The sequence below is a fragment of the Littorina saxatilis genome, linkage group LG10 (genome assembly GCF_037325665.1).
Source record: "Littorina saxatilis isolate snail1 linkage group LG10, US_GU_Lsax_2.0, whole genome shotgun sequence".
Lineage (NCBI taxonomy): Eukaryota > Metazoa > Mollusca > Gastropoda > Littorinimorpha > Littorinidae > Littorina > Littorina saxatilis.
In genome coordinates this window covers 38,189,068-38,216,685 of record NC_090254.1, presented here as the reverse complement: position 1 = coordinate 38,216,685, position 27,618 = coordinate 38,189,068, and the positions used below count along the sequence as shown (strand labels likewise).

Below are 27,618 nucleotides of genomic sequence, written 5' to 3'. Positions count from 1 at the left end.
CTAGACTTTTTTTGGGCATTTGAAAAAGAAAAAAAAGAAGCAAAATAACGTAAAAATATGGTTTTTTGGAGAAAAAAAAAATATATAAAAAAATCCCGACCTACCGACCCTATTTTTTTGGCCTATGTTACCGTAAACAGACCTTTTTTTTTTTGGCCTAAGCAAACAAACAAAGTTACCAGGAATGATGAGATGTGCTGGAAAGAAGCATTGCCTGTGGGCAGATTCCAAATACTAGTTGTCTCAAATCCCAAAACAGATAGACTGCTAACAGTACTGTGTACCTTCCAAAATCCAGAATCAAAAAGCAAGAAAGGTATTTAGAATGTCTTGTTTTGTCAAAAATGTAACGTTCTAGATACTTACCTTTCTTGTTTGGTTTTTAAATTCTAGTTTGTCGCAGATTTTTGTGTGAACTCTGTTGTGACTTGTGGCAAAGTTTGTGATTTGTGGCAAAGCTTGTGACTTGTGGCAAAGTTTGTGATTTGTGGCAAAGCTTGTGACTTGTGGCAAAGCTTGTGACTTGTGGCAAAGCTTGTGACTTGTGGCAAAGCTTGTGACTTGTGGCAAAGCTTGTGACTTGTGGCAAAGCTTGTGACTTGTGGCAACTTGTGGCAAAGCTTGTGACTTGTGGCAAAGCTTGTGACTTGTGGCAAAGCTTGTGACTAATTGTGGCAAAGCTTGTGACTTGTGGCAAAGCTTGTGACTTGTGGCAAAGCTTGTGACTTAACGTTGGCGTTCAAAGGAGAGGTTTGTGCTTCCCTCACCTGCTTGTTTTTCTGCTGTGAATGTAAATTGATTGTGGTCGTCACAGATCTTAGTTCTAACATAAAAATTGGACGGCATTACTTGTACTTGAGAAAGAAAGTTCAACAGTTTAAAGAACGAATTTCAGAAGTACAGAAAGAAAAGAATTTCACTTGTAGTTGTACATTCCATGCCTAGTTTCCAGTGACTGTAAATAGCTTCCTCGCTGAAAACTAAAGCCGAACATCCATCTCCAGGAGAACAAAGCCTTGCTATAATAGAAGGCCACAGATCGAGATGAATTTAGCGTTGCGAGCGACACTGGATGTAGTAGAGGCACGAAAAAACCCACAGCTACATCTTTGTTGACCTACGAAGTTGACCTTCAATGTATTTGCTAAGTCATGGTGATAATAATGTTTGAACCTATGCTGATGATAAGCAGACAGTGCAGCAAAAATTACAGTTTCAGAAAAGTTATTTGACTATTTCAGGTGTTGACGATGTGTTTGTCTTCATTAACATTTTCCGCCAAACCACCCACCTGAAGACGACGAGAGGTCGACTGTTGTACACGATTCGCACGGCCGGTTATGCCACCTTCTGCACATCCTTCACCACCGCCATGGCTTTCACCTGTAACCTCACGTCTGCTGTAAGTTGTGTGTCTTGAGAGTCAAAATAAAATGTCAAACCTGTCTATAATGTCCACTGACGGGACTGACCAAGAGTGGTCGCTATATGCTGGAGGTCAGTTTGCAACAGTGACTCATTTAGAAGTAAAACAGGTGAGGGATACTTTAGATGGTAACTATTGTGGATTATAAGTTCCTGGTCACTTTCGAGAGTTGATCACAAGGGCAAGTTCGACTGTTCATCCAAATCAAAATATGGTACAGTCAAACCAGCCCTTGTGACTAAATCTTGAAAGCAAGAGTATTCCAGACCTGGGAACCCATATGATTTTTCCGTATTTTGTACGCATGATTGTCGAGAATACGATCAGTACGGTCAGTGGAAAAAAAATACGACCAGAAACATTCCTAGACTACTTTTCTTCACAAGCCCATCTCGAAGCCGATCCAGTATTTTGACACATGATTACAGTTTTTGTCAGTAAACATTGAAAAAAAGCATTTGTTTTAAATGTATAGGTAAACTTAATTAATGGTGTGACGGACGCGTGTGAAGCATGCTTTAATCATGGATGTTCATATGCTGTGTGGAGTACGCTCATTTTTCTGAAAATACACCAAGTTTGTTTGAGAATACTCTAAGTGCAAAACAGGGGTTCCCAGGTCTGGTGTTCACTCTTTCACAGCCCATGGAACCCCAACAGAGTTATTTGCCAACTTTGTTTATTAAGGCCAACAAAAAAAATAGGTGTGGTTACGGTAACATAGCCAAAAAAAAATAGGGTAGGTAGGTAGGCAATCACTTTTTTTTTTAAAACTTTTTTTTCTAATGTGTACAAATTAAACCTACTTGACAGGGAAGTAAGTGTGCAACTCGGGCGATTTCGCTTTCATTGCGTTTTTTGCACTTGGTTTTTTTGTTTTTTTTGTTTTGACAAATGTAATAAAAAGTTATAGGATCGGCCCCTAAAAATAGGGTAGGTCGGGTTACTGTAACCACACCTATTTTTTTTTTAGGCCTCATGAACTTGTTTACATTGATATAGTGCGGGTCACTTTATGTTTCAACAGATCCCAGCAGTTTACGAGTTTGGACTCTTCATGTCACTGATAGTTGCCGGCTGCTGGATTACAGTCTTTCTGATAATGCCAGCAACTCTCTACCTGTATGCCTTCTGGTTCGAACCACTGGAGCACATGTGTGGCCGTCTGTAAGTATTTTATCTGTTCATTCAGATCAGAAACAATTTAAGGAGAGATTCACTGATGCACTGCAGAAGAATTAGCTTCTGGTGTATTTTCTTTTTGTTTTTCATTTGTTTTATGTTAAAAAAAATTTCTGTATAGCATTACAACACTTTTGTAAAATTGTCAGTACGTTTTATAATTCTGTAGAGATTAGAATCAGACAGTTGGGGGTGGGAGGTAAGAGCACTTAATTTCAAACTTATCTTAATGTTTATAGCATTTGAGAGCTGTAAGATCATTTTCTGCTTCAGCCTCTTTTTTTTTCAACAACACCAACTTCTTACTCTTTTTACAGATGCTGTCACTGCATACCGAGCCACAATACTGTAGCAGAGGGCTCGGAGCCCAATTCTTCAGTGAACAACACGGCCGCCAGTCAGCAGCATTCTGTGGACGATGATGATGTGCCTCTCTTACAAATGGAGAATGACGGTAAGATCTTGTGTGAATCTTGGATGTCTTTTTTGTTACAGTATAATCATTTAACAAGAACAAGAATTTATTCCGCCATATGGTGGAACCCCCGGGGCGGGGATGTAGCTCAGTCGGTAGCGCGCTGGATTTGTATCCAGTTGGCCGCTGTCAGCGTGAGTTCGTCCCCACGTTCGGCGGGAGATTTATTTCTCAGGGTCAACTTTGTGTGCCGACTCTCCTCGGTGTCCGAACACCCCCGTGTGTACACGCAAGCACAAGACCAAGTGTGCACGAAAAAGATCCTGTAATCCATGTCAGAGTTCGGTGGGTTATAGAAACACGAAAATACCCAGCATGCTTCTTCCGAAAACGGCGTATGGCTGCCTAAATGGCGGGGTAAAAAACGGTCATACACGTAAAATTCCACTCCTGCAAAAAACACGAGTGTACGTGGGAGTTTCAGCCCACGAACGCAGAAGAAGAAGACATTCACAAATCTGAGAAAATCAGGTCTTAAAAAGGAGGAAGTCTTAAAGTGGAGGTAAATTTTCAGAGGTTTTGAACAGAAAAGCTGAAAAATCAAGGTCTTCTTCTTCTTGTCGTTCGCTGTTAGATCGTCAGTCCGGACTTCAGGGCGAAACGTGCTGTCCTCTCCAAGTCCTCTTTGGGGTCGTATAGCTTCTTTTGTAGCGCTGTCTCCTCTGGCCAGGTGGTGTCCCTCAGAGCACTGTGGTATGGACAAGCCTGCAGGATGTGCTCTGCTGTCTGATTCTTGCCACACGGACATAGGGGGGAAGGAACTAGCTTCAGCTTTGTGGCCATATGATGGTTTAGTCTGTTATGTCCAGTGCGGAGTCTGAGTAGGACGACTTGTTCTTCACGTTGGAGCAGGTGGTAGTCATCTTTCTCCGCTCTGGTTTTCCTCTTGTTTTTGATGATTGTCTTTTTTTCCTTGTACTGCAGCTGGGACGTGAACTGTTCTTTTGAGTCTTAAAAGGGAGGAAGTCTTATATTGGGGGGTCTTAAAAGGAGGGTTCCACTGTATAAGCATTGAACAAGAACAAGAACTTATTCCACCATAAAGCGCCCCCCCCCCCCCCCCCCCCCCGCGGGTTAGGGGGAAGAATTTACCCGATGCTCGCCAGCATGTCGTAAGAGGCGACTAACGGATTCTGTTTCTCCTTTTACCCTTGTCAAGTGTTTCTTGTAGAATATAGTCAATGTTTGTAAAGATTTGTAGTCAAGCAGTATGTAAGAAATGTTAAGTCCTTTGTACTGGAAACTTGCAGTCTCCCAGTAAGGTCATATATTGTACTACGTTGCAAGCCCCTGGAGCAATTTTTTCATTAGTGCTTTTGTGAACAAGAAACAATTAACAAGTGGCTCTATCTCATCTCCCCCCTTTCCCCGTCGCGATATAACCTTGAACGGTTGAAAACGACGTTAAACACCAAATAAAGAAAGAAAGAAAGATTCCACCATAAAGCATAAAAGCCATTGGTATTTGTCCTGGTGTGGAAATTATAACATGCATACACCCATGTAACACTCCTTACATATGATATATATACAAAAGATTTCCGTGTGTCGTGGAGTCTCATGTGCACAGACATCTTGAATTACACTCACAGAAGATGTTGAAAACTACCTCAGCTACTTTCATTTTTCAGACCACAACTTCCCAGGTGTTCTTTTCATGACAATTCTGACTGTAAAGCAAATTTCAATTAGGTCTTGTTTCAGATTGCAGGAACGTAATTGCAAGATTTCATGCAAGTGAGACATTAACATCTGATAAACTGTGTTGTTCTGGTTTGACTCAACAGATTCAATCTTATATTTGTTTCATGTGTCTCCTAAGTATTTTTCTGTCTGTCCATGATAAAGACCATTGGGTTGATGTACTTGTGTCCCCCCAACATAGAGTATGGTGGCCTAAATGGCAGGAAAAAAATAGTCATACATACAAAACCTCGCTTGTGTAAAACACAAGTGTATGAGGGAGTATTTGCCCATGAACACAGAAGAAGAAAAGGATGTACTTGTAAATGTCTTGTTTTGTTAAAAAATAACTGTTCCAAATGCACTGCCTTTTATAGTTAACTAAACTTTTGTATTTGAAATAGCCCATTGCACTTGCAGTTGGTGTAGGCCTTAAGGTTATTTAAATCGCTTGTCTAGTATTTAATTTAATTCTCTATTTTTGTATGAACTCAAATGTTTAGTGTTCTTAGTATGTCTTGCTAAGCTAAGTTCTATTTAATCAGAGTATGTTTGCATGTGCTTATACTTAGTGATATTATTAAACAATGGCGACTGCATGTGAGAGGGAACAATAAAGAGACCAAAAAGCAATGTACTCACGTTAAAATGACGAATACGGAACGAATAACGGCGACGTTTCGACCTAAGGGTCTTCTTCAGGCACAAAAACACAAAAGTACACACACAAAAAAGAAGAAGACCCTTAGGTCGAAACGTCGCCGTTATTCGTTCCGTGTTCGTCATTTTAACGTGAGTACATTGCTTTTTGGTCTCCTTAGTGATATTGTTAAGCGCATAGTGCTTTTAGTTATGCGCTATAGAAATCTCCTTAATAAATAAATAACGTTTCTTGTTTTTTTTCATTCAACAGATTCAGCAAATGAAAACAGTGACGATGTGGCCATGTTGGTAGTCCCAGAGGGGTCAGCATTGTCACCGGAAGCAGGGAGCACGTCTTCCATTGGACGACTGCAGCAGTATCTGGTTGGTGCCTTGGTCGACCGTGTTGTCATACGCTTCCGTATTCCTTTCATTGGTGAGTTCATTGTTGATCTATGAATATTTTTTTTGTGTGTGTGTGTTATGAGGCGCTTTGAACTTTAGCAGGATTTGAGTTGGCAACCAGCAGCAAGTTTTTTTTGTTTTGATTAACAATGTGTTGGTGCTTGCCTCTGTGTCTGGGGCTCTTACTCTGCAAGACCACCTTAAAATCCTGACAGAGTTATTTCAGGAAAACGTTTATTCGAGTTGGGGATTTGGGAAGGGTCGAGGGATTGCAAAGGAAAAGGCAGGAGAGACTTGTGAGCTGGCAAGGGAGAGGAGAGACTTGTGAGCTGGCAAGGGAGAGGAGAGACTTGTGAGCTGGCAAGGGAGAGGAGAGACTTGTGAGCTGGCAAGGGAGAGGAGAGACTTGTGAGCTGGCAAGGGAGAGGAGAGACTTGTGAGCTGGCAAGGGAGAGGAGAGACTTGTGAGCTGGCAAGGGAGAGGAGAGACTTGTGAGCTGGCAAGGGAGAGGAGAGACTTGTGAGCTGGCAAGGGAGAGGAGAGACTTGTGAGCTGGCAAGGGAGAGGAGAGACGTGTGAGCTGGCAAGAGAGAGGAGAGACGTGTGAGCTGGCAAGGGAGAGGAGAGACGTGTGAGCTGGCAAGGGAGAGGAGAGACTTGTGAGCTGGCAAGGGAGAGGAGAGACTTGTGAGCTGGCAAGGGAGAGGAGAGACTTGTGAGCTGGCAAGGGAGAGGAGAGACTTGTGAGCTGGCAAGGGAGAGGAGAGACGTGTGAGCTGGCAAGGGAGAGGAGAGACGTGTGAGCTGGCAAGGGAGAGGAGAGACGTGTGAGCTGGCAAGGGAGAGGAGAGACAGGTGAGCTGGCAAGGGAGAGGAGAGACTTGTGAGCTGGCAAGGGAGAGGAGAGACGTGTGAGCTGGCAAGGGAGAGGAGAGACTTGTGAGCTGGCAAGAGAGAGGAGAGACGTGTGAGCTGGCAAGGGAGAGGAGAGACGTGTGAGCTGGCAAGGGACAGGAGAGACTTGTGAGCTGGCAAGGGAGAGGAGAGACTTGTGAGCTGGCAAGGGAGAGGAGAGACTTGTGAGCTGGCAAGGGAGAGGAGAGACGTGTGAGCTGGCAAGGGAGAGGAGAGACTTGTGAGCTGGCAAGGGAGAGGAGAGACTTGTGAGCTGGCAAGGGAGAGGAGAGACGTGTGAGCTGGCAAGAGAGAGGAGAGACGTGTGAGCTGGCAAGGGAGAGGAGAGACGTGTGAGCTGGCAAGGGAGAGGAGAGACTTGTGAGCTGGCAAGGGAGAGGAGAGACTTGTGAGCTGGCAAGGGAGAGGAGAGACTTGTGAGCTGGCAAGGGAGAGGAGAGACTTGTGAGCTGGCAAGGGAGAGGAGAGACGTGTGAGCTGGCAAGGGAGAGGAGAGACTTGTGAGCTGGCAAGGGAGAGGAGAGACGTGTGAGCTGGCAAGGGAGAGGAGAGACTTGTGAGCTGGCAAGGGAGAGGAGAGACTTGTGAGCTGGCAAGGGAGAGGAGAGGCGTGTGAGCTGGCAAGGGAGAGGAGAGACTTGTGAGCTGGCAAGGGAGAGGAGAGACTTGTGAGCTGGCAAGGGAGAGGAGAGACTTGTGAGCTGGCAAGGGAGAGGAGAGACTTGTGAGCTGGCAAGGGAGAGGAGAGACTTGTGAGCTGGCAAGGGAGAGGAGAGACTTGTGAGCTGGCAAGGGAGAGGAGAGACTTGTGAGCTGGCAAGAGAGAGGAGAGACGTGTGAGCTGGCAAGGGAGAGGAGAGACGTGTGAGCTGGCAAGGGAGAGGAGAGACTTGTGAGCTGGCAAGGGAGAGGAGAGACGTGTGAGCTGGCAAGGGAGAGGAGAGACTTGTGAGCTGGCAAGGGAGAGGAGAGATTTGTGAGCTGGCAAGGGAAAGGAGAGACCTGTGAGCTGGCAAGGGAGAGGAGAGACTTGTGAGCTGGCAAGGGAGAGGAGAGACTTGTGAGCTGGCAAGGGAGAGGAGAGACTTGTGAGCTGGCAAGGGAGAGGAGAGACGTGTGAGCTGGCAAGGGAGAGTGGTATTGTGTAGGGCCAACCCTGTGTGTGCATGCTTCAAGTTATGTCTAGCTTGCGATAGACATTATATTTCTAATCAGCCTCATCATAAGCTGAGGTTGATCATCTTGGAAAGTTATTGCAGTCAAAAAGAAACAGCCGATGAGAACATGGTTTGAGGTGAAGTTCTACTATGGAACCACTCCACAAATCTGAGAAACTGAAATCTTAAAATGGAGGGGGTAGAGAGGTTATGAACAGAAAGTCTAAAAAAATCAAAGTCTCGAAAGGGAGGAGACCCCCCGCGGGTTAGGGGGAGTCCCATATTGGTTGGGACGAGAAAGAATTTACCCGATGCTCCCCAGCATGTCGTAAGAGGCGACTAACGGATTCTGTTTCTCCTTTTACCCTTGTTAAGTGTTTCTTGTATAGAATATAGTCAATGTTTGTAAAGATTTTAGTCAAGCAGTATGTAAGAAATGTTAAGTCCTTTGTACTGGAAACTTGCATTCTCCCAGTAAGGTAATATATTGTACTACGTTGCAAGCCCCTGGAGCAAATTTTTGATTAGTGCTTTTGTGAACAAGAAACAATTGACAAGTGGCTCTATCCCATCACCCCCCTTCCCTCCGTCGCGATATAACCTTGAACGGTTGAAAACGACGTTAAACACCAAATCAAGAAAGAAAGAAAGAAAGGGAGGAGGTCTTTATTTAGGGGTACATTTACAGAGGTTATACGAACAGAAAGTCTGAAAAAGCAAGCTCTTAAAAGGGAGTGAGATTCCTAAAAGGGGAGGGCGATGAGGGTGGATTCCACTCATGTACTCTCTTCACCTAAACTGACCAGAGACAGTGACAAAAGGTCAGGTGTCATGTCTACTGTCCCGAATGACACACGATTGCTGACATTTCACCATTGCCAACAGAATAAACAAATAAGAAATAGGTAGAAAATGAATGTGAAAACTGACTTTAATTGTTGATCAGTATTTTCTATACCACTAACAAATAATCTACTTGCACATAGCTGTTTGGCAAATGTATGTTGCATGGGACACACTGACATGAAAGTGGAAGATGTTTTTCCCTCTAGAGAAACTACATATCAAGTTACACTTTTTGTGCTCTTCCATTCCAGTTGGCAATCAATTGTTAACGCATGTTATTAGAAAAAATAGAACGAAAACAGATTAGATAGAATGAAAAATGTACTGGTGATGTCATTTGGGACATACTGACATGAAAACGTCACCTTTTGGCATTGTCTCACCAGAGTCTTGTTTCTTTTCCTTTCTCCCCCAGTTCTGTATAGCATGGTGTTTGTGGTGTCCATCGGCCTGATGACTCAGCTGCGGCCGTCGTCTCACCCCCCTCAGCTGTTCAAGCCCGACACCAACCTGCAGCGTCTGCTGGACCTCAAGGCTAACTTCAGCATGATCGACACCCTGCACTGTGACCGCTGCTCCGCCCTCTACAACGTGAGTATTTCTTTTTCTTCTGCGTTCGTGGGCTGAAACTCGCACGAAGGGGGATAAGGCACTAGCAGGTCAGCACACAACTTGACCTGGGAGATCGGAATATTCTCAACCCTTAACCCACCAGGCGTGGCCGGGATTTGAACCCATGACCTTCCGCATAGGAGGGAAATGTCATATCCACTAGGCCACTGTGTCCGTCCAACGTGAGTACAATGAAACCTCCCCTCTCCAAATACCCCCCCTCCCTGACAGGCTTGGAAAGAAATCAGATGTTGATGCTGTCTGTTTTCTACACATTCACTTTTTACATACCTCGACACCATATCATCAGTATCGTTGCGATATAACCTTCGTGGTTGAAAACGACGTTAAACACCAAATAAAGAAAGAAAGAATATCATCAGTAGGGTGTGTGTGCTCATTTCATACATTTTCCTCATCAAGACTAGATTTCTCTGTGATGCGTCCCCTACTAACGGACTTTACATTGAAATCTCGGTCTCCCGAGGGAGGTCTGATGTTCCCAATAGGCTATAATTATGTGAAGGGATATTACTCTCTCTTTTGCTCTTCAAAGAGATTTTTTAAATTCCGAAAGAAATTTTCTGCTGACTTGCAGTTGTTTCTTTCACAACTATGATCTTGTTTTTGTTCTAAATCATTGAATAGAACTCAAGTTCCACACCTCAGTGTAATCTTTTTCTCACAGGTGGGCCATGAAAGCCACAACTCACCGCCTATATCGCATTATCACCCGCACGAAACAAGAGCACCTCCAGCCACAACATCAAAGCCACCGACTACAAAAGCCACGTTTCCACTACCCAAACCGGAGATGCCAGTAAACGGATCTGCACATGGTGGCGGTATCGACTTGCCTGTTCAACCAACTTGGAAGTTTACGACGCCAGTGCCGCCTCCTACCACCACTACACGAAGAACTACAACCGCAGCAAAAATTGTGCCAACTCCTTCAAGAGGTGTGGTGTTTGATTCTGTTGAATATTTTTGGGGACTTGTATGGAATTCCTGTCTTTCTTTTCATGTATTTTCACTTTTCTTGTTTGTGGAAGAAGTAAAAGTTTCACAAAGAGAGAGAGAGAGAGAGAGAGAGGGGGGGGGGGGGGCAAGGGAAGAGAGAGAGTGAGTGAGTGTGTGTGCATGTGTGTGTGTGTCTGTGTGCTTCTCCAAAAGGGGTACCCAGACCTGTTTACCAGTACGATTTGGGCGTATTTTGTACGCCAAATTATTATCGGTACGCAAATACGCGACACACGCACAAAATACGCCTAAGAAAAAGTCTAGAACACATTTTCCAGTGTTGGTGTGCTGATTACGGAATGGTACAACTGATACCGGTTTCGGTCGAAGGGAGATAAGCATGACAGCGAGTCTTCAGCTGTGGAAACCTTGTTCAGTTGTTGGCACGTGCGATCGTCTGGACAATCGTGGCAAAATGAAGCGGAAAAATGTGCCAGTTTCGGATGACTGTACCAAGTCTAAACAGCAGAAGCAGCAGATTTTCTTTAAGAAATATAAGAAAGAGCCAGGAATTGTGGAGTCTACTATGGGAAATAGTCATGCACACTGCAAGTATTGTAAATCAGATTTCTCCGTTGCCCATGCTGGGAAATATGACATCGAACGACACTGCAGTTCCAAAACTCACCTGAACAAGGTTGCTGCAAAGAAATCCGCTGAAAGCTGCCAAGGAATTATGAAGTTCATTCCCGCAAAGCAAATCCTGCCAGAAGAAAAGGCTGTAGTCCGCGCTGAAGCAATGTTTTCTGAGATGATTCTAAAAATGAACTTGCCACTGTCAACCGCAGATGTTATTTCACGAACTTCATCTTTTCATTATCAATCTGTTTGGAAGACACTGGTTATAATGCTATAAACTGACAGGTAAATAAAATTGTTTTATTCCTGTTGTATTGGAAGGAGTTAATTTCTGAAGGTGTTCACAAGACATGCTATTCTTACACAAACACGTTTGCACCCACGCATACATTTTCCCTAGCCCATATGGCTTTGCTTGCAAAGTACACCAACTTTTTGAAAAATACACTCAACTTTTTGGGAAAGTACTCTTGCCTCGGGTTTAGGGTAAACAGGTCTGGGTACCTCTGAGAAAAAGGGGTAGTGTTGATTTTTTCTGTTTTGTATGTAAGTTGCAGTTGTTTTATATGATGCTGCTGCTGTTGTTATGCAAGTTTCCATATGAAAGTCACATCGGTGTGTTAGGGATTTTTGTTGTTTGAGACAAGCTTGTTTGCTGTGGTGTATGGTAGCTAGCTTCAGTGCTTTTCCCTACCTCAAACAGTTAGTGGAATAGACTGCTTGATGTAATCTCTGCTGCATGTGGTACGGTGGACCCCCCCCCCCCACCCCAGCCGGTTTTTTTAAGACCTTAAGAAATCTTAAAAGACCAGGACTTAAAAGGAGGTAGTCTTAACAGTAAGGTAAATTTACAGATGTTATAAACAAAATCGCAAAATGTGAGGGTCTTAAAATGTGGGTTGTCTTAAAACTGGGAGGTGTTAAGAGGGAGGTCCCATTGTAATCAGTATTGTGGCTTGGGAACCTTTGCTTATACCCATAGCAGTTTTTATAGGGCTTTTAACCTTCCCCGGATCACGCGTTTGACTTCATAGTCCGGATGATGTGGGTCAGACGTGTACGACCCATACTTTCCAAAGAAGGATTCAACGTAAAAAGTATGGGTCATACTACGACCCACGCCATCCGAATAGGGATAAACGTTTTGCCGCCTCTTTGCAGAGTATGGGTCGTACACGACCCACGCCATCCGAATAAGAATAAACAGCGTAAAATTCATTACGTAATTCCATATGGGTCGTCCACGACCCACATCATCCGGACTGTGTAGTTCAAATTACGTCATCGTTTATTTGTTTGTTTACAAAGATAATCTGTCAAAAGTTGGGTAATAGGAAGGTGACGTATGGTGATTGGAGATTACATGAAGTCTCAATTAAAAACTCCAAATAGTTTTAGAGATTAAAGACAATTTTGTGAGGCTCTGGGTCATCCACGACCCACGAAGCTCGGTGAAGGTTAATTTAGCTCTAAATTCTCAAACCTGTTTGACTGGCTTTACCTGCAAAGGTAATTCTTGTGCTTCAAGCACTCAGTTACCAGGCATGGTACTCTTCCGCCGATCGGCGGAAATCCGCCGAAAACGAAAATCCGAAAAAAAAAAGAAAAAAAAAAATCCGGAAAAAAAAAGAGAAAAAAAATCTGCTGATTGACTTGAGATTATTATTTTTTCTTACTCAAGCCTTGTTATCTTTCACTTATATCCCTCTCAGCTTCAAGGAGAGGGCACTAAACACATTTGAATTAGTAAAAAGTCGTCAGTACCATGCCTGGTTACAGAAGCAAGACTATTCACACTTTGTCAACCTATGCAAGCCCCAGTAATTTGCGGAATGTGTCTACAGTGTACCTTTCACTTGTCTACTTTCAGCGCTAAATGAGAGCAGGGTAGTTGAAAGCGTATTCGCTAAGGTCGTGAAACAACTTGCCCGTAAGGATTACTACTGTTGCTCCTTGTGTTTGCTTAACTGTGATTTTGTGTGTCTGTGTGTGAGAGAGAGAGAGAGCAAGAGAGAGAGAATGAGTGTGCTTGCATGTCTTTGTGAGTGTTTGCATGTGTGTGTGTGTGTGTGTATGTCAGTTCTCCCAGTCGGTGTGTTATTCTGCATGTTTTTGGACAATTTCTGATTGGCGTATAACATGTGTCTTCCTTCTTTTTCTCGGTGCATTTCGATTTTGTAAAAAAAAAGTTGCTTTTTGGTAGAAATTAACTTTTTCACTGAACCAGAGTAGATGTTTTCCTTACAAATCTTTCAGTTTCTTTCAGTCTGTGTCGAAGCTGTTGCAGTCTGACCTTTTTTTGCTGTGCCCTGTTCTTTCACATTAATCTGGGCACTGACAGCTTCTGTGTGTGTTGTCAAACTCTATAGTTTCATTATCACACTATTGACAGGGGACATTTTAGTCCAGTCAAAGGGTTGGCCGTTTTATTTTATATTATGCAGAGATGTTTTTTTATCTTACCTTTCTAGACAGGCATGAGATGTTTGGCCAGTAGACATTATTTCAAGCATTTACATATCTCCAGCGAGGTCATTTTTAGTCCAGCCAAAAGGATGGCCGTTACAATTAATATTATGTGAAGATGTTTTATGCACTTACCTTTTTAAACATGCATGAGACGTTTGGCAAGTTGACATATTTCTAGAATTTACAGATCTCCGTCAATCTTTCTTGAGTTCTCAACAGGTGCATAATAGCTGAGTGGTTAATACGTCAGCCTCCCATGTGGGACTGGGTTGGATTTGAATCCCCAACACGCCTAGTGGGTGGAGGGTGGAGATTTTTTCCGATCTCCCAGATCAACTTATGTGCCTAATCCCCCTACATGCAAGCACAAGACCAAGTACGCATGAACAAATATTCTGTAATTTATGTCAAAAAGTTCAATGTGTTATAAAGACACAAAAACACTGTGCATGCATCCAGTTCAATGGTGGGCAAAAATTGGCCATACACCTAAAATCCCACTCTTGTAAAAACACAAGTGCACATGGGAGTTTGAGCCCATGAATGCAGAAAAAGAGTCCCAATGGGATACCCGGATTGCAGAATTTAACATAGTTTTGATTTGTTTAAGAATTCTGAGGAGGCATATAGTCATAATCTTTGTTTTATTTTGTTTACTGTCAATGTCATAATCTCATGAACATTAAAATTGGTTTACGTGGAGTATATTACTCACAGTAGTTCAAGGATTCCAATTTGTCTCCAGCATCAGAGTTTGACTGTGTTCGAGTCTGCTTGTATGTGCTGAAATCTGTTGCTGTTTTTCTACTTCGGGCTTTTCATGTACATGTACTTCTCTTTCATTTGACGTTTTGTTAATGTCTGTGTTAATTCTCAGAATTGTGTTTGCAGTGTTGTTATATTTTTTACAACATTAGCAACTTTGCTAATCCCACTTATACTCCTAATGAGAGCCTTTTCTTATCAGTCGATCATTTGATATTTCACCAAGCTTAGGTGGAATAACATTCTACTGACTGACAAACGCATTGTTTTAGTGAAAATTAGTTGTTTTTTCCTCCAATTTTAGTGATAGATTTTATCCTTAAATATCTGCCATAAAAGTATGTGTGTATTTGTAGAGTGCAAATGTGACCCTCCACCACGGAATGAGTCGCATGTCACCTTTGCATGGTTTTCATATTTTTACATTTTCCTAAAGAGTTTTTTATGCTCTATCCAGTGGTGAAAACCGTTTCAGAAAAGAGCGAAAACTGTTTGAGTTATAAGCCTGTGACTAAGGTGACCCTCACACCACTGACACTCCCCGGACTTATATTAAGCCTAGCGCAGAACCGCGCGAGGTGACATGCGACTCATTTCGTGGTGGAGGGTCACAAATATGATATTAATTATGTGTGTGTGTGTGTGTGTGTGTGTGTGTGTGTGTGTGTGTGTGTGTGCGTGTGTGTGTTAGCGTGCATGCATACATGTGAGCGTATACTGATTGAGGCAAGCACTATTTCAGGCCGGTTACCCTGTAGAAAATTTCTCAATTAAAGTAATTCTTCATCAAAATTATGAGCAGTATGAGTAATTAAGATTACTTATTACTAAAACCACCTCCATATTGATACCAATAAAACTGCAATTAAACTAAAAATTGTATCTTAAGCCGGGTTTAGGTAACAAAAATTCACTTTTTCAAACTTTCAGACACTTAAAACAAGCGTTCAACAACATGATTTATTAGTCCAAACGTTACACAATTTGACTAATACATTTTTCTTTCCTGTTTATCACCTCAGGATTGAGCAACCACAACCCACCCCAACAGCCTGCACAACCTGCAGGAGATGATGATGGTACAGTCAACTCAGTTGCCAAGGGCTACGATCCTTGTAAAAATCAGAACTGCAACAACATCAAGGCGCGTCCCATATTGCAGTCTGGCGCCACCGTTTATGTGGTCTTTGGCATCGCAGGCGTCAATCGAACCGGGGTTCAGCAAGGTCACGTGTTGTCACAAGATAAGGTGAGTTTTTGTATGTGTTTGCCTTTGAGGGAAGGGGGAGGGGGGGGGGTGTTACAGGAAAAGGAAGAGAGAACATGTATCAGCAGTCATGGAGTCCATTTTAGAGTTTTTTTAATGCAGAGTTACGATTTCTGGTTCAGAATAATGTGTCTGCCTGTCTGACTGTCAGCTCTGTGTGTCTACGTGTCAGTTTGTGCCGCTCTGTGTGTCTACGTGTCAGTTTGTGCCGCTCTGTGTGTCTACGTGTCAGTTTGTGCCGCTCTGTGTGTCTACGTGTCAGTTTGTGCCGCTCTGTGTGTCTACGTGTCAGTTTGTGCCGCTCTGTGAGCATGTATGTGCATAGTTATATGTCTTGTATAGATGTTTGTGTCTGCAAGTGTATCTCACTCAGTGTGTATTTTTGTTATGTCTGTGTGTCAGTTCCAAGTTTGTGCAGCTGTGTTTGCAACTGTACGGTATATCTCACGATCCTGTTAAAGAAGAGCAGGAAACTGCGGTATGATTTCAGAAAAGAACAATGATATACGGCAGACATAAAACATTTACGGAGAATTTTTACTTTTTGTTGTCATATACTAAATTCCAATCCTGATCACAGACTTGTTTGTGCATGCTTACAACAAAGTACAATGTATAGCAAAGCATTTTTCACTGTGTTTTTCTTTTCTTCCAGGGGAGACCTTTGTTTGACAAGCAGTTTGCGGACGAGGTGGGCAACATGCAGAAACCGAGCCTCACCCACCTGCGCGAGTTGTGTCAGGTTTGCCACATCCTGGCTTCCAACTCCAAACTAGTCAAGAACGGCAGTGCCCAGTGTCTCCCTAGGGGTGAGCACGGTATATTGAGGACTGGGTGGCCGAGTGGTAACGCACTTGCGCTCGGAATCGAGAGGTTGCGTGTTCGACCCTGGGTCGGGCCGCTATTTTCTCCCCCCTTTCCTAACCTAGATGGTGGGTTCAAGTGCTAGTCTTTCGGATGAGACGAAAAACCGAGGTCCCTTCGTGTACACTATATTGGGGTGTGCATGTTAAAGATCCCACGATTGACAAAAGGGTCTTTCCTGGCAAAATTGTATAGGCATAGATAAAAATGTCCATCAAATACCCGTGTGACTTGGAATAAAGGCCGCGAAAGGTGAACATTCGCCTAACAGGCTTGAGGTTTGCTGGTCGATGTGAATGCGTGATATATTGTGTAAAAAATTCCATCTCACACGGCATAAAGCGCTTTGAACTTCGGATAAGGCGCTATATAAATAAAGAGAATAATAAATAAAGAGAATAATAATATTCCCTACTGTTAGAGCTTGCTTCCCAGCCTTTTGTACACTCCTCCAGTATTTACAACTTCCCCATAAGGCATTCAGAAATAAAGAATACTACACGGCTTGCTGTGTCGTACCAGATTTACACAAAAGGATATTGTCAGACCACACCAGTTGCTTTTTACATTTAGTCAGGTTTTGACTAAATGTTTTAACATAGAGGGGGGAATCGAGACGAGGGTCGTGGTGTGTGTGTGTGTGTGTGTGTGTGTGTGTGTGTGTGTAGAGCGATTAAGAGTAAACTACTGGACCGATCTTTATGACATTTTTCATGAGAGTTCCTGGGTATGATATCCCCAGACGTTTTTTGCATCTTTTCGATAAATGTCTTTGATGACGTCATATCCGGCATTTTGTAAAAGTTGAGGCGGCACTGTCACACCCTCATTTTGTAATCAAATTGATTGAAATTTTGGCCAAGCAATCTTCGACGAAGGCCGGACTTTGGTATTGCATTTCAGCTTGGAGGCTTAAAAATTGATTTAATCACATATTCTTACTCCAATTCTTATGAATGCATTGACTTTAGTCCCACATGCTAGATGTCGAAAAACCTCTCAAATTACCTGCCCTTAGTAGGGTGGTAACCAAGCTAAAAGCGACGCCATAGCCGTTGCTATGGCCTGACCTTGCTCGGTTACCCATAACACCCTGCGCACCACGTGAGCGCCAGCATCCGTAATAATCATTCTCGACTTTCGACAACACACGGTGGACGTGTCCGAATTTCGCTCTCACTTTTGGCCTTCACATGCCTGCTTGTCCGTGAGACTAGCCGGTTTCCTGTGGGTCTACCTGTCCGTCTACCTTTTGGTGAGATCTTTCCTGTTTATGTTTGGTTGAATGGTGTTAGCTTTGTGTTGAACATGCACGCAGACGTTTTTTGTTCTGGGTGACTGTTTTTCGCCGGTCTTAAAATGGCCGACAACAAAGCTAAACTCGGCGCGAGACTGGAAGGTGGCAAAGCTCTTAGCCTGGTTTAGTAACTATTCCTAAGAGTAGCCTAAGAACTTTGATTTGCTTATTATGCGGGTCGTAGATCCGTCAATCAGCACTTCTTTTTATGTTCCTATCCCTCCGAGGGTGGGTTCAGTTCTTTCACAGCTCGCTTCCCCTGTTGGGGTTAATCAGCCTTTAGGCTCCTTATAGACTTTTTGTTGGATCGTCGTCGGTGCGACTGATGGGGGGGGGGAGTGGCCGTGTGGCTATTCTTTCCCCTTTCTCTGTGTAAGAGGAATCAGTCAATGTCCTCCTTTTGGGGGGACTTAACGATGTTTTGTGTCTATATTCTCGGCTGTTTCAGGCGCGATCGGCGGTTCCCGCCCTCCCGTTTCGTCAGCTTCGCACTGTGGCCTAGTGCAAATGGCCTGTTCGGTTCAGCCCGTTTTTTGCCTCTGGTGGCTCTGGGCTGTTCTCGAGCACCCCTTCCTTTTAGGAGGGGGGGCCTGCTCCCTGCCTGCGTCTAACCACTCTGATTACCGCCGGTACTTCACAGTGTGTTACGCAGCCCCCCGCCATTGGGGGGGGATAGGGGGGCGCTCCTGCGTCGCACCGTCGCCTGGTGCAAACGGCCAGCTCGGTTCAGTCCTTTCTGCCACTGGTAGGCTGGGTTGTTCGCGAGCACTCTCTCCGTAAGGAGAGGGGGTCTGCTTCCTCTCTTTCTCTTCCCGCTCAGCTTGCTTTTAGCAACACTGCAGTGGGAAGTCAGCTCTCTCCCCTTGCGGGAGAGGGAGAGAGGGGGCATGGTAAGTCACAGCCTGGGTTTGGTCCCACCTTGTCCCACTGGGGGCAGGGGGCTGTGTTAGCTTCCCACCCTTTCCCGCCCCCCGGGCGCGTTGGGGTGGCGGCTTTCCAGGCTACGTTACATACCCCTTCTCTGCTCCATTTGGGGCAGGGTGGGGGGGTATCAGTGGCTCACTCTTTCCCGCCCGCTGGGCAGGATCGGGTGGGGGCTGGAGCAGCGTTCCACCCTGTCCCTCCCTCTGGGTCGGACGGGGTGGGCGCTGTTGGACTGTCTTCACAGTCTGTGCCTCTATTGTCCTGGCCTGACAGTCGTCCTCCTCCCCTATCGGGTTGTGTGGTCGGTGGGCTATAGGATTACGGCAGGTGGACGGAGGGGGGTCGGCCGTTTTTCGGTTCGTCTCTCTCCGTCGCTCTTACTGCTGCGACGAGCCACCCCCCTCCTCATCTGGGGGTGGCTTGGCTCAGGCCTTGCTACACAGTGGGGGTGCTATGTACGGCTTTCCAGGCTACCTTACATACTCCTTCTCTGCTCCGTTTGGGGCAGGTGGCTGTGTTAGCTGCCCGCGCTTGTCGCGGGTAGCGGTCGCGAAACAATGAGCTTGACTCTCTTTTGTTCTCGGCAGGGTGTCTCGCACAGCGGTCAGGGAACAATGAGCTTTGCTCCGTTTTGTTCTCTGCACGGGCTGTGCCGGCTGGCTACATGGTCAGGCGGAGACAGAACGTACCCTTTCTCTCCAGTCTCCCATTCTTTGTGTTCACAATGATCTGCAGGGACTCGGCTTTAGTATCGCCTGGCCGGTGGTCATTGTCCGTAGCCAGCGTAGGTCACCCCCCCCCCCCCCCCCCTCCTTGGGGTGGGTGAGTGATAGGGCTACTTGACTTCGGCAGGTGGACGAGCGAGGATCGGCCGTTTACGGCCGTTTCTCTGTTTCAGTCCTTACCCCGTCTTGGGGTTACGGCTGTGCTGGACCGCCCCCCTCCCCGCTTGGGGTGGGTTGTGGTCATACCAGGTAGTCTGGTTCTTAGCACTGAGATGCTTCTCTCGCACAGCGGGTGGGGTAAGACGCGCCGGGCCCGGCTTTGTCTTGCTTCTCCACTCTCTCTTCTTCTTGGCAGAGATCTGTGCCAGTTACCAACCCCTCTTCCCCCCACCTCTTGTTCAGGTGGGCGGTTTTGGGTTGGCAGTCAGAGACTGATCACGCTTTTCATCCACACTCTTGGCGGGTTATTGGCAGGAGATTTAGTGCGCGACCTCCCCTGCCTCCCCTCCTTTTGTGTTTTACACAACTGGTGGTTAGGTTCGGACTTCTTGTTTAAGGAGGGGGAGTGTATAGGGTTGCCTACTGGTTGTAGGCTTCCCATACATAGAGCGGCTGCTGTTGCAGTTTACTTTGGCCCGGATAGGTTGGGGGTGTCTCTCTTCCTTCCTCTTCCGGGATGCCTTTGGGTTTTCACAGGCTTTCTCGCAATTTGTTTCATTTGCTGAGTCTGCGGTGATTGCCTGCCACATGCCACACTTTTTGGCTTGATCCGCACCTTAGGATAGTGGTCTTCAGCCTACACCTTTCCCGCTGCTTTTTACGCAGGGGACTGCTGGCTTCGGGGTTTCAGGCTGCTTCGTCCTCACTTTTAGTGCGGAAGAAGATAGCAGGGAATTTTTCAGGCTCAGGGTCTGATCCGGACTTTTTTATGGCCAGGGGTTAGTTTCTGGCTTCTCTTACAGACCACAGGGAACATGGAGTTTTCATGATATTACTCCTCCCTCTCCTCTCTGGAGGAGATAGGATGGCATGGTTTGGAGTTTTCTGCTTTGGCTGAGACTCTCTTCTGTGCTTTCTTATAGGCAATCTTATCCTCCCGGAACGCTCTTTTGAGTTAGGGAGGATGCCTTGGATAAGGCTTTAGCCAGGCTGCTGGCAGCTTGGGCTAGGGTCGTCACGGAGCGGAGTGGTTTCTCTGTGACGTTTTAGGCCCACACTGTTTTGGCTTGGTGTGATCTCCTTCCTTTACAAGGGGTTTGATTTCATGCTGGTTGCAGGAAGCAAGGGTCAGGCTTTTTCGGGGGTTGTTGAAACCTACTCAATAGCTGGAATCTTTCCCTTCCTTCTTGGACCTCTGGCAGCGCATTTAGGCGCTCCCAGTTGCAAAGGGGTGTTTTGGTTCAGTGTCGCCTCCCTCTCTGCGGGAGGTGGGTCGGCATGGGCTAGAGCTTTCAGCTTTGGCTGAGATTTTCCTCGGTGCTCTCACATGAGCTTTCCTTCTGTGTTCTGCACACAGGAAAGGGCTCGGTTTCTGGGGGTGTTGGTCTCTGGACTTTCTCGGGGGCTGGTTGAGCTTTTTCAAGGTCAATCAGCTTGTCAGCTGCACTTTCTTTTGGTGTTGAACCAGGTTTTTTGCCTGGTGCTCTCAGTAACCAGGCTAAATTCCGAGCTGTCCTTATCCCAGGTTTTTTACCTGGGCATGCTGTTCGACTTTGTCTCTTGGAAGGTTTATTCTTCACACAAGAGAGAATAGGGAGGCTATAAGCTCTTTTCACTGCCAGACTGGCACGAGAGCAGGCCTCTGCGGGGTCTTTAGACCCGATCTTCGGTCGGACGGTATCGATAGCTATACTGGCTCTCTAGTCTTTCCTCAAGTTTTTTCGGGGGTTTGGCCTCTCAGGTCTGGGACATGAGGGTCCTCCTCCAGAGTGGGTTCCTCCACTCGGGAAGGTGGCTGGAATCCTTTTGGATCGCTCAGGGGACTTTTTTCCCTAGCTCTGTTTCCCCCTGGACTTAGACCGCTTTTTGGATGCGTTTTCGTCTAGATGGGGCCTGCAATGGTGATTGCAGTCTTGAGGCTGTGATGTAGACGTGAATCCTTGGGCTTCTCTTTTGCCTGAGGTTAGGAGCAGTGGCTCTTAGTCCACTAGCCTTTCCCTTTTTGCTATTTACAGGCATGGCCTGTTGCATTCGGGCAATTCTTCTGTTGCTTCTTATGTGAACTAGCTGGGGTGAGCAAGTTCTCGCTCCCTGTCAGACAGAGTATAGGGGATTCTGATTGGGTTTCACACTAAATCATTTTTCTCAGGGGAATTTCTCCCCGGCCAGCTCTGCGATCTGGCCGACTCGCTCAACAGGTCCTTTCAGGGCTTGCACAGGGGTTGGCCCTTCTGCTGACGGGTCTGGAGGCGTGCTGTTTGTGTGTTAGATCATGGGTTCTGACTCTGGTCTTTGGGAACGAAGCATATATTTCCTCCACTTTATCTGTGTATGCTCCTTTTTTGGCCTCCTTGGCCAATTGGGGATTTAGAGCGGGGGTGCAACTCCTTAGCGCCCCTCTCTCAAGCCAGGTGGTTTTTCACCTCTGTTTCAGTTTTTGGCTTTGGACAGCTGGGCCTCTTCTTTGAGGTTCCGGCTTATCGGCTATCTCAGCTGTTTTGAAACAAATAGGCCTCTCTTCTGTTGCTCATGGCGCTCTTGTCGGCATGATCAAGGGACCTTGTTTTACGAGGTTTAGAGGCTCCCCCTTGTTTAGCGCGTGGGACTTTGTTCTATTTACTCTGGGCCTCAGCCCTATAGGGCGGTGAGGCACATGCGTTTTTGGGGTTTGCCAGAGGATGTAGCCTTAGGGCTTTTGGTTCCGTTTGTTCACGGTTTTTGGCCAGGTTTTGGGGTTTCAGAAACCTGGTCAATATCCTCTGGTGTTTGATTCCCTCCTCTTGGGAGGATTATCGCTCCGGGAGATTCGGATTTTCTAACTGTCTGGTTGGACTTTTTTAATCCCTTTTTTGACGTTACTGTCTTTTGGAACCACGAGCTTTAGCTCAGGTTCTTATTTCTTTACAATGGAGCGAAAGAGACGTCTTTTATTTGTCTCTCTCTAGGGGCTCTGCTACATTCATAGGACAGTCCTATGAGTGGTGCGTTCCGAACAGGGGGGGGGGGGGGGCGTTCAGTCCTCCCTCTATTCCTTTTCAGGCGTTCGGGAGTCTGGTGTTCTTCTCTGGCTGGTGGTGTTCCTCTCGCCTATGCGAGGTTTGCCAACAGCTCGGGTACAGATTTTGTGCTTCTTTTATTGCCGTGTTGCGTTCTGGTCGCCTAGGCGAAGCTTTGCAAACGGCTTACTGGAGATCAGATGATGTGTTCATCGGTTTCTATCTTCGGGATATCTCCTGCACGCGGCTTGATGGCTCCAGTTCATTGCTGGTTTTAGTTGCTGCAGGGCAGGTTCTTACAAGGACATAAGTAGGTTCCCTCCACCTTTAGGAGGAATCTGCATTCATAAGAATTGGAGTAAGAATATGTGATTAAATCGAAAATTTTTAATTAAATTTTGATTTAATATAATATACTTACCCAATTCTTATAGTTAATACCCTCCCATCCGTCCCCGCTGGATTATGTCCTTGGGGGTTTGTTTGACAAATAGTCTCGAATGATTATTACGGATGCTGGCGCTCACGTGGTGCGCAGGGTGTTATGGGTAACCGAGCAAGGTCAGGCCATAGCAACGGCTATGGCGTCGCTTTTAGCTTGGTTACCACCCTACTAAGGGCAGGTAATTTGAGAGGTTTTTCGACATCTAGCATGTGGGACTAAAGTCAATGCATTCATAAGAATTGGGTAAGTATATTATATTAAATCAAAATTTAATTAAAAATTTTCGATTAATGACTTTGGTCATTAAAAATCTGAAAATTGTAATTAAAAGTATTTTTTTATAAAACGATCCAAAATTACGTTTATTGTATTCTTCATCATTTTCTGATTCCAAAAACATATAAATATGTTATATTCGGATTAAAAACAAGCTCTGAAAATTAAAAATATAAAAATTATGATCAAAATTAAATTTTTTGAAGTCGATTTAAAAACAATTTCATCTTATTCTTTGTCCGTTCCTGATTCCAAAAACATATAGATATGATATGTTTGGATTAAAAACACGTTCAGAGAGTTAAAAAGAATAGAGATATAGAAAAGCGAATCCTCCTCAGTGCAACCGCTACCGCGCTTTTCTGGATTGTTGATTTCACTGCCTTTGCCACGAGCGGTAGACAGACGATGCTACGAGTGTACGGTCTTGCGGAAAAAATGCAATGCGTTCAGTTTCATTCTGTGAGTTCGACTGAGCTTGATTAAATATTGAAATGCTAGCGAAAGTGAGGACTTTATAGTTACTAATGGGCTTTTTTTAAAGATCCCACGATTGACAAAAGGGTCTTTCCTGGCAAAATTGTATAGGCATAGATAAAAATGTCCACCAAAATACCCGTGTGACTTGGAATAATAGCCCGTGAAAAGTAGGATATGCGCCGAAATGGCTGCGATTTGCTGGCCGATGTGAATGCGTGATGTATTGTGTAAAAAAATTCCATCTCACACGGCATAAATAAATCCCTGCGCCTTGAATATGTGCGCGATATAAATTGCATATAACAAAAAAATATAAAAAAATTAAAAAAAACAAGAGGCGAAGCCTTCAAGGCTCACGTAAGAAATCGACAAACAGTAACACAAACTCAATCACTTCGTCACACATACACACACACACACACACACACACGTAGTAAGCGGCATAGGTGACACTGTGCAAGAAAGCGAGACACTAGATCTAGATCTGAATGGCCGATTTCGAAGAAAAAACTAGTCTCGGCCCGCTCGGCAAAATAACAATGACCGAGACTTTCAGTAATTCCTTCGCGTGACGTCTAACCCTCTTACATCATAATGTGACGTCTTCAAATGTTGTGACGTCTTCAAATGTTAAAGTTTCTACCACAGACATACATACATACATACATACATACGCACGCACGCACGCACGCACGCACAGACAGACAAAAGTTAGCATCGCATCGGCTACACTTACGTGAGCCAATAATAAAAAAATCCCTGCGCTTAGAACTGTACCCACGGAATACGCGCGATATAAGCCTGATATTGATTGATTGATTGATTGTTCCTTTCAATGCTTGTTATTCTCTCTGGTGCCAGGAGACTGGTTCCGCATACCTCTCACTTAGTCTTGTTGCACATGTCGAATGCATATAGATCACTGCTTGCCTTTGTATCTCAGATCTTAAAACAGTGCTGTGCATCATTTGATTAAGATTCTGAATCAAATTCTTGTTCTTCACAGTTTTATACTGTGAGTTTATGAGGCCGCGAGAGAGCGCGAAAGAAAGAATGCGCGCGAAAGAAAGGGACGTAATATCAATTATAAATACACTGCCATCATTCTTAACTTATCCTTACCATCCTGATGAAGTCAGCGACTGCCTGACGAAACTTTGATAAAGAACTGAAGTCAGCGACTGCCTGACGAAACTTTGATAAAGAACTTAGCTAAACTGTTTGCTGTTGTGTTTTCTGTTTGTTTTGATGTAAGTTTGTTGCTCACCAGGAATGCCCTATGGTCTGGCACGAGTGCTGGACGCGATCCCCGAGTGCAAGAACTTGCCCAAGACCCTGACCATCTACAACCACCAGGCGCCATCCCATGCTGAGGCCAGTGTCACCAGAGAGGGAAAACTCATCTGGCTGGCTTTTGCCTTTGAATCAGTACGTTCTATTTTAGCTTGTTTTATAGGAGAGAGAGAGAGAGAGAGAGAGAGAGAGAGAGAGAGAGAGAGAGAGAGAGAGAGAGAGAGAGAGAGAGAGAGAGAGAGAGAGAGAGAGAGAGAGAGAGAGAGAGAGAGAGAGAGAGAGAGAGAGAGAGAGGAGAGAGAGAGAGAGATTGTGTGTGTGTGTACATTATGTGTGTGTCTGTGTGTGCATTATGTGTGTGTGTGTGCGTTATGTGTGTGTGTGAGTGTGTTTTTGTTTTTTGTTCGTGTGTGTATGTGCGGTTGTGTGTGTGTGTGTGTTTGTGTCAGTATGTGTGTTTGTGTGTGTGTGTTTTTGATTGTGTGTGTGTGAGTACCGGTACACATTGTGTGTGTGTTACATTGTGTGTGTGTAAGTGTGTGTTTTTGTGTGTGCGTGTGTGTGTATGTGTGTGCATTTGCCTTTGCTCCCTATAACCTATGTGTGGCTTTACAAAGGAAGTGAATCCACAGTACCAGTTTTGCTTGCTGTAGCGATGTGAGACTTATTCATTTTTCTGTCACCCTGACATTTTTTGCACTGCGATGATACGGTGTATATAGATTATATATCTTGCATTTGTTTAATTTGTGTGCAATTATTTTAATCGTTTCAGACGGTGTCAAAAGGGGAGAGCTACTTTGAGGCGTACGAGAAATACAAAGCCTGGGAAAAGTTTATCATCCACATCAAGAAAGATGTTCTGCAGAAAGACTCGCCACTCCACTCCATCTACCAGACGTCAGAGTTCTGGGAAAAGGTGAAAGAAGTTTCAAGTTCTTAAAGTGGTGATATTCATTGGTTGGAAGTATTTATTGAAAACTTAAGTTATGGAAAAGCTGAAATATCCTTTTGAGCAGAGCTTAAAGTTATAAAACTACTGAAATAAACTAACCAGGGAGATGCAGGTACATTTGAACCTGCCCAGGCGACCACCTCTGAATACAGACCACCATGAGGTTTTCATATTTAAGGGCAGACCGGGTAGGCAAAATGAGTTATTTTTGGTCTCATACACCTTTTTGGGGTTGTTGCATTTTTCACACCTTTGAACATCCTGGAATGCATTCAATAATCTGCTTTTGTCATTTTAGACATGTATTCATGTAAATAAAACCATTTTCAAACCGATGTTTTGTTGTTTTTGTCTGTGTTTTATCAAAAAAATCGAAAAAATGGTCAACTTTGGATACTCCGTGCTGGTAAATTATGTGCGCACATGACATGACCCTTCGCTGTTCAAACTGTGTGGAAATTTCCGTTCTTCAAGATGACGTCATCACCGTTGGGGAATTTCCGTTGACATAGGCACAAAGAGAGAGAATCCGTTCCAACCGAAACCCCGGAATTAATATATGCAAATATATGTAGGTCAAAGGCATTTGGCGCAAGCGCAGTAGACAACTTATCAGTCCCCCGGTGTCAACAAATCCATGACGTTTTCACCGATTCAGCAGCATTTTTCAAAGTTTTGAGCTGCGGAGAACAACCCTAACATTGGAAATGTTCGGCATAGTGGCAAGAAATATCAGAGAAAGATGAACCAGCAGCAGCGAACAGTAGAAGGAAGTAACAACACTCCGAAATGAACCAACATGATCGTATTTGAGCAGACGACATTCTAAGATTCTTGACTCGACGAGGTGGGTTTTGCTTCTTTCTCTTTTCGATCTTGTTTGTTTGACAACGTGATTTATTGCACATCGTTATGTTGTTGTTGTTGTAAGAATGTGTTAGGGTTTGCAGGTAAATGATAAACAGTTTGTGTCTGAAGTATTTTGCGGGTTTCTTGATCCAATTTACTGACCATGCCGCCGCCGCACACCCCCCCCCCCCCCCCCCCCCTCCCTCCCTCGATCATCTCTGTGATATCGTCTTCACAACCCCTATTTTATTGTTCTTCGCTGGCCAGTCCTTGAGAGCTTACTATGGTGTAACATGTCATCAGTATTCTTTGTCTGGGGTCAAACTGAGAAGCAGCATCTGAGCGATGTACGACTGACACAGTTTCTGTTTCTGGTCATTGACCGTAGGAAAATAAGTACCCTACTAGAGAGCGTTCTCTAATTCTAAAGGATTGGTTTACACCAGCATGGCTGACCAACCTATCATTGACAGCAATATTGTTGTCAAATCTTTTCCATTAACTAAGGAATAAAAAAAATAGATCCAATTTACTTCACCAAAGAAAAAAAAAGAGTTAAACTAAAGGACTGGGGATGCAACTCATGAATCAAAAGCATAAAGATCACCTGCAAACAGTGCTAGGTTTAGGAAATCTGAAAATGTATACACACACACACAGAACACACACACACACACACACACACACAAAACAGACAACAGACAAGAAAGAAGCAAATACATAGCAAGTGTGATGAAATAAATTAATTTTAAAAGAAAAATATGAAAAGAAAGAAAGAAAGAAAGAAAATAATTCAGCTAGTTTCAGTATTAGTTCCTGTGTGTATGTGATTGTGTGGTTACTCAAATCCCATAGTAAACTTGACATGTACATTTTGTGATAGGGGCCAATTAATGAATGTCTTTTGTGTG

General features: G+C 44.6%; 1 protein-coding gene across 1 annotated transcript in view; it reads left to right on the top strand.

The window, feature by feature from the left end:
• The window catches only part of LOC138978764 (protein dispatched homolog 3-like), a 60,940-nt gene that overhangs the window by 18,188 nt on the left and 15,134 nt on the right, over positions 1-27,618 (top strand). The window contains exons 5-14 of the mRNA XM_070351552.1: positions 1,242-1,402; positions 2,454-2,593; positions 2,926-3,062; positions 5,680-5,844; positions 9,148-9,323; positions 10,033-10,303; positions 15,200-15,426; positions 16,100-16,253; positions 24,881-25,038; positions 25,679-25,822. Coding sequence (XP_070207653.1) covers positions 1,242-1,402; positions 2,454-2,593; positions 2,926-3,062; positions 5,680-5,844; positions 9,148-9,323; positions 10,033-10,303; positions 15,200-15,426; positions 16,100-16,253; positions 24,881-25,038; positions 25,679-25,822 — 1,733 coding nt within the window. The remainder of the gene's footprint in view (positions 1-1,241; positions 1,403-2,453; positions 2,594-2,925; positions 3,063-5,679; positions 5,845-9,147; positions 9,324-10,032; positions 10,304-15,199; positions 15,427-16,099; positions 16,254-24,880; positions 25,039-25,678; positions 25,823-27,618) is intronic.